The sequence below is a fragment of the Bactrocera tryoni genome, chromosome 4 (genome assembly GCF_016617805.1).
Source record: "Bactrocera tryoni isolate S06 chromosome 4, CSIRO_BtryS06_freeze2, whole genome shotgun sequence".
Taxonomy (NCBI): Eukaryota; Metazoa; Arthropoda; class Insecta; order Diptera; family Tephritidae; genus Bactrocera; species Bactrocera tryoni.
In genome coordinates this window covers 63,518,249-63,525,964 of record NC_052502.1, presented here as the reverse complement: position 1 = coordinate 63,525,964, position 7,716 = coordinate 63,518,249, and the positions used below count along the sequence as shown (strand labels likewise).

The window sequence follows — 7,716 nt, the reverse complement described above, 5'->3', positions numbered from 1 at the left end:
CAGAATAACAGACAGAAACTGGAGAGCTAAAAAGACAATAATTATGGAACATTTTGTGAAATTCGGTAAACCTAAAAAATTTATTATGGATAATGAGTTTAGAGTAGAACAATTAATACAATATTTAAATGCCGAAAATGTAGAAGTCCATCACACAAAACCAAATAGCCATACAGGAAATGCAGACATTGAGAGACTGCACTCAACCTTGTTGGAAAAACTAACAGGAATTGAGGACTCTAGTCTTTCAACAGAAATGAGGATACAAATTGTTATATGCAACTATAACGATAGGTACCACTCAACTATCAAATGTTCTCCAAGGGACGCCAAAGAAAACATTTGTCCATCCATATTACAAGATAGAATAAATACAGTAAAACAGAAAACAATAGCCAAATTAAATCAAAACAGAGAAGAATATATAGAAAACAGACAAACAGGACCAATTAAAAACTACAAAAGAGTACGGCATAAGGATCAACCATATTTCAGAATATTTCCCTTACAAAACGTCCATCCGGCAAATATAAAAAGACCAATGAAATTAGCAAACATAGAAAATCCAAATGAGGATGATGACGATTCATTCAGTCTAAGGGCATTTAATGGAGATAATAACATTTAATTTTTTTTTTTACATATATATACATGATTTTTTTTACCCCAGTGGGTAAGGGGTCTTTCTAGAATATACCCATGGTAAGAGATGCCTGTCGTAAGAGGCGACTAAAATCCAATTTAAGTTTTTTTAAATCAAAACCTAAAACGGTTATACATTTTTACTTTTACAGATGACGATAATAATTATTTTTTGAACAATAATCATATCATTGGTGACAGCACTTTTGCAAATTACACCAATAATAGAAGATGCGGGGTATACAATTATACAAACAGCGGACATAGAAATAGTTAACGAAATAAGTACAGTTATACATACTATAAATCCGAACAAGATAGCAGACATAGTTGATCAGGTTAAAGAAAATATTGAAAAACTAAATATTGAAAATAAAGAAATGTTGTTTGATGAAATAAAAAATATAAAAGCAAAAATCACATCAATAACACCGAATATCAAAAAGAGAAATAAAAGAGGCTTGATAAATATAGGAGGAATAGCATATAAATGGATGTTTGGAGTCATGGATGATGATGACAGACAAGACATTTTGAACCATTTAAAAATTATTGAAGAAAATGGCCATAATGCCATTGTAAATTTAAATAAACAAATAGTAATTAATGAACATTTAAATAGATCACTAAACTTATTAAAAGGAACTATAGAATCAGATAGGAAACAAATAATAGAAACTTTAAATATAATAAACAAAGAGGAAAATAGAATTGAAAGTAAAATTTTGTATAATGATGAAATGAATAAACTAAAATTCATAGAAAGTAAAGTTCAAGAAATACAAAATAATATAGCGGCGGCTAAATACAATATGGTACATCCAAGTATGTTAACTAGGGAAGAAATTGAAAAATACGAGATTGATTTTTACAAACTAAAATTATCAAAAGTAGGAATAGTAGTATACAGAAACGATACAATAATATTTGCAATTCAGATACCAAGAACATTTTTTCAAACTAAGATTCAATAAATAACCCCAATGCCAAATAGAAATAAATTACAAATTATTGAAAAAGAAAAATTCGTTATAAAAATTGGCGAAAACTATTTTGATTATGTAGAAAATAAAGCATTTAAAAATCTAAAATTGAGTAAAAGCTGCATATTTTCAAATACTTGCGAATTTAAATATAATAACAAAACATCAATACAAGAAATAAGCGATGACACAATATTAATAAGAAATGCAAAAAATGATGTAATAAAACAAAACTGCGATGACAGAAAAATTGTATTAAAAAATAACTATATAATCAAATTTGTAAATTGTAAAATGGAAATTTTAAAACAAGAATTTAAAAATAATAAAACAGAATATATTCATACAATTATATACCCTGCCGAAAAATTAAACCAAAGTTACACACCAAAATTAACATTCAATGATATTGCAATAAAAAATATAGAAAACATAAAAGAAATTGCAGAATTAAAATACCATAAAAATGTATCATATGGTATTAATATATCATTGATAATCATTGTAATGGTAGTAGTAGCAATCCTAGTAATAATATTAAAGAAAAAAACAACAAAAATAAAAATTGTAAATACAAGAACTCAGGAGAGTTCAAACAGTAACGCTGGGGGAGTTGCGTCGTCAAACGACTCCACCACTGTCAAACTCGTCGACACACAAAAAAAGACAAGTATTTTTTAAATATTTGTATTTGTCTGAAATGTAAGTTGAATCTTCAGATTCAACTACATACATATGTACATATAAAATTGTAATATAAGATATGCCGGGTCGTTGATGCTGAGGAATGTCAAGTCAGCACAACGGCTTCAGGTAAATTTAGCAAGTAAGATTTTTATAAAGGTTTCAGGTAAATTTAGGAAATAAGATTTTTGGTAAAGAATAAAATGATGATTAATAAACTGGACGGCAAGCCGCTCAGTACGGTAAACCGGAGTTTCATTAAATCGTAATTCGCGCGTCGAAGGATTTGGAGAATTATTTCTTTTAGGCAGGTTAGGTTCATTAGTGTTTGAGATACGTGTCGTTTTGTGAGCTGCTAAAAGTGAGTTTTTCGTTTTTCGCGATGTCGAAATTTGTTGAGCAAAGAATTTATTTACAGAATCAATTTTCTGCTGCGGATACGTTGAGGATAGTGCAGAAAGCCTTTGGTGATGAGGTTATGTCTAAAAAAAATTTTTACAAGTGGTATAGTGAGTTCCAAGCCGGCCGTGAACGTGTCGAAGACGAAGAGCGTCCAGGGCGAAGAAAATATTTGGTGTTGAAAAACCGTAGATTGACAATTAGAGAAGGATGTTTTGGGCCTCAAGCGCATCAAATACAGACTGGTACCGAAAACCTCGAATTTTTTGGAAAAAAGACGTCGCGTTGAAGTGTGTGAAACGATGCTTTCCGACTACCAGGGTGTCATGAAACGCATTATAACTGGCGATGAGACTTGAATCTATGCTGACGACCCCGAAACAGCTGATCAATCGAGCCAAAAGATAGCCGAGACCAAAAAAATCGCGCCAAAGTCGCTCACAAATGAAGGTTATGTTGACTGTTTTCTTCGATTATCGTGGTGTTGTGCATTATGAATTCCTTCCAACCGGTCAAACAGTCAACAAGGAATATTATTTGAACGTTATGCGTCGTGTGCGTAACGCTATCCGCCCAAAAAGGCCGGAATTGTGGAAAGGCAATTTTTGGTTTTTACACCACGATAATGCACCATCCCATACTGCCCTAGTAATTCATGATCATTTCGCCAAAAACTCAAGCCATATCGTTCCGCAACCACCGTATTCACCTGATCTGGCGCCGTGCGAATTCTGGCTGTTCACCAAGCTCAAAAGACCGTTCCGGGGACACCGTTTTTATACGATCGAGGAGATTCAAGCCGCAGCGAAGACGGAACTGAAGGCCATCCCGGAAAGTGACTACAACCAGTGTTTCGAAGATTGGAAAATCCGTTGGCATAAGTGCATTGCATCGGGAGGGGATTACTTTGAAGGGGATGAAATAGATTTGGAAGAATAAATGAAGAATTTTCAAAATAAATAAAATGTCACCTCATTTTTTGGGCACAGTTAAGTTAATTTTATATTTAATTTTAATAAAAAAGTGAGATATCTGGACAATTGCAGGAAGGCTTTAAGCTCACACGCAGGTCACTACTAGTCCACAATTTGGATTCCCGGGTAGAGCAGTTAGACAACCTAGGAACTTCTATCGATGAATCCGAGGCATAGTTACTACCGTGCCCACTAGGAACAATCGGAAGAGGATTTATATTCAATCTAATTCAGGGCAGATAGAAAACAATAATCACAATGGGCCTTCTAAGAGCCTGGATGCGTCATCAGACAGCCACTCTACCTACCTAGCCATGATTATTACATAAGTAGAGGAATAGTATTTACGGTCTCAAGGCTACTATAACGGGGGACTGGCTTTTGGAGAACATGCGTTAATGGATAAAGTAAGTAAGTTGTCTCACTGAGAGCGACAAATGCTTTGAGCTCAACGATGAAACGAGATTGCAATATTATAAAGGTTAAATATAATTTACCCCAAGGTGGCAGCACTTTTACCTACCTATTGCACATATCTGGATGAAGCTTGATAAACATATTCCTTTCAGTCTGAAGAAGTTGTTATTGCAGGTGGATAGTATTAGACTATTGCTATGTTTAAACTCAACAAAGATTTATCATTCCTTACCTCTGGTGGGGGAAATGAAACCGTCTTTCGTCGAGTGAGAAATATTTCATTCTGTATTGTATCGCCTCGGCATTGGCGAAGATAAGCCTGTTCAATATATTTGAACTTATTGCCGAGGGAAAAGAAATGATTATTAGTGAACTGTAGTATGTGTTTTACAATAGTGAGAATTACACTGTTTCACTTTAAACCGAAAAGTCGGCTGACTACTTCCTCGAGTTCCCATGTGCTTAATATAATGTAATGATTTTAGAAATTCTAATCGTTTTTATACGGTATAAAGTAGATATACTTACTTATCTTAAACATTGAGTCAACCCTTACTGTAGTTTGGTGCCAAAAATCAGAGAAATCGGAATCTCTGTTTGACTTTATGCCGAATAATTGTGTCAATATACCACTCTATGGATAATAGAGGACTTATTTTATTGTTACTGTTAGGGGGGTATTCTGGTCTAGGAGCATGAATTTCAGGTAATTTTTAAAGTGTCGTAAAAACAAGGCAGTTAATATTTTTAGTATCCATTTTTTTATTAGTTATTTGCTAATTTTAGAAGAGTACAGAAAAAAATTAACAACTAAAAAAAGTAAAAAAAAATAAAAATTATGAGCTGACGATGTGGGGGGTCATTAAAAATTTCCACGTGACCGGACCCATGATTTCAACCCTCCTAGTTATCTGAAACCAAAAAAAAGATTATTAATCTAGAATAATACCGCAATAGCCGGAATACGGAAAAGTGGTAAAATTTTTTTTTCGCAAAATGGCGACTGCCTGAAAATAAAAGTTTTTTTGGATCACATTTTCTGACTATTTCGAATTTTTTAAAAGTAATAAAAATAAAAATTTGGGAATGGGGCTAGTTCCAACCATAGACAAGCCTATAAAGAAGACTCTATAAAAGTATTTCAAGTAAATCGGTCCAGTAGAACCTGAGAAATCGTGAGAGTTTTGAGAAAAACGCGTTTAAAATTTAGGAGACAATTCTAGTGAACACGGACGCCACGTCACAAAATCGGCTGTATCTCCGACAATAAGTCGAATTTTGAAAAATCCTTCCAAGGTCATATTTTTGAAAGTCTACACTTTCGAGACATGCAAAAAAAATCGATTTTTTCAAAATCCTAGACAAGAATAGCCCCTTAGAACTTATAATGATTTATGTTTGTATAATTTAATAATGAATGTTCTATTTATAAATTTATAAATTTTTCCTTATAAAGATTTGCAGACACGTGCAAATATTTCCTCACCTTAAATTCTAATCAAATGAGACTTCGGTTGCACCCGACTTACCTATTTGTTTGCTATAAAGTTTAGCTGACGCTTTTGATCATTACAAACCGAGAATAAAATGTATTCAGATGCACCCCCACATAGCGCTTTCTTAGTCGTTATTTTGCATTTTCGCTGTCAATCAATATGCACCACCTTTGTACCTCTTTCCGGTGAAAATAGGAGAGCATGCTTCATCAATCACTTAGACATATGTATATGTCCATATATAAGTATATACTACATATGCATTTGTTTTCAATTATTTATGTAAAAAACCAATAACTTACATACTTATATGTATATATACTTCTCTATATGGACGTGTGTATGTCTAGACTGTTGTTATCGCTGTGCGTTTAAGAGCGCATCAAAACACCGGGTCAAGTTTATTGTCTCAGCTGCTTTTGCGACGAAGCTGACAACATTATACCGAGTATAAATAACAGCCCTAAATGTTGTTTCAGACATTGCAGTTTCAGTATTTGCAACATGAAGTTCTACGCTCTCTTTGCTTTTGTCCTGGCCTTAGTGGCGATGGCTATGGGTGAGTGACAGGATTCGGTTAAAAATTAAAGAAGCAATGCATAAAATCACGTACATATATGTACATATATTCATGCTATCGACTTTCCGAATAATTACAAATACTTTTTCTTCTCTTTACAGCCATGCCTGAACCTCTGCCCGGTGGTGGCGGCGGCGGCGGTGGCGGTGGTGGTCTCACCTTTGAAGAGCTCGGTGGAGGCGGCGGCGGCGGTGGTGGCGGTGGTCTCAACCTTGAACTTGGCGGAGGCGGTGGTGGTGGCGGCGGCGGTGGCAAGTAAATCGCTCAGCCATCAACCGACATACATAGTTTAACACATTGTTAATTGATTTTACTGTTTGGCGCAAGGATTTAGAACAAATTATTACATTAATAAATCTAATTTGATAAACAAAATATAATGTGTGCTTTTGTTGTTGCTTTTGTTGTTATTAAGTAATTTGCTGTTGAGCAGTTAAAATGCTACATATTTCGTAAAAGTAGAAGCATTCCAGAGTTCCTTTACTTTGAAGGAGATTAATTCTAATTAAAACAATTACAAGCAATAAAATGAACTATTCTAAAATAATCTCAGCAAGGACCAGATTTACGGATCAACTAGAAAGGATATCAGTATAAAGATGATGCCTGAAGTATTTCAGCTATTGGCCGTATGCTTTTAATAAATCCATTATTATAACAGAATATTTTCCTGATTTTGAATAAAGCGAAAACATTTGAAGATATTTTTTCTCGAGAGGGTTCACTGATTAAGTTTCAGTGGGGTAATAGAATAACAACTTAAATACCTTTATGTGGGGTTCTTTCATTCCACTGAAATATGTAATCATACCAATGGAAACAGTGGTCATTTCTATATTATTATACTTACATATGTATATTAAGTGTGGTAGCATTTTAGAGATAGTCAACATTGTCATTGTTATCGCAATTGAAGTTGACATGTTTGGTTACCTTAATTGTAGATTAAATGGCAAATTCGGTGTCTTCTTTGCAAATAAAAACAACTAAGGTTCAACTAAAAAATGGGTAATTTTTAGGCAGATATAGCCTTTTTGGCACCCAACTACTTTGTATTATACGATCAATGAGTTTGTCGGGAGCACCATATTCAAGGTACAAAAAATTAATGCATTAATTTTTAATCAGGGAAAGAAGTCCACTTCATTTCTCATTCGTATATTTCATATTTATACCCTGAACATGGTATATTAAGTTTGTCACGAAGTTTGTAACACCCAGAAGGAAGCGTCGGAGACCCTATAAAGTATACAAGTATATAAATGATAAGTATGTTGAGCTGAGTCAATTTAGCCATAAACGTCTGTCTGTCTGTCCGTCCGTCTGTCTGTCTGTATATATACGAACTAGTCCCTCAGAAGCTGCTCATTTGTCGGAACGGCCGATATCGGACCACTATAACATATAGCTGCCATACAAACTGAACGATCGGAATCAAATGCTTGTATGGAAAACTTTCACATTTGACAAGATATATTCACGAAATTTGGTATATGTTATTTTCTAAGGCAACAATGTAATCTCCGAAGAAATTGATCAGA

The 7,716-nt window shown here is 34.0% G+C and overlaps 1 protein-coding gene across 1 annotated transcript; it reads left to right on the top strand.

The window, feature by feature from the left end:
• Window positions 1-6,014: 6,014 nt before the first annotated feature.
• Window positions 6,015-6,550, top strand: LOC120774926 (calpain small subunit 1-like). Its single transcript, XM_040104803.1, has 2 exons — window positions 6,015-6,154; window positions 6,277-6,550. Exons 1-2 carry the CDS (start codon window positions 6,100-6,102, stop codon window positions 6,432-6,434), a joined length of 213 nt encoding a protein of 70 aa, XP_039960737.1. The 5' UTR covers window positions 6,015-6,099; the 3' UTR covers window positions 6,435-6,550.
• The last annotated feature ends 1,166 nt before the right edge of the window (window positions 6,551-7,716 follow it).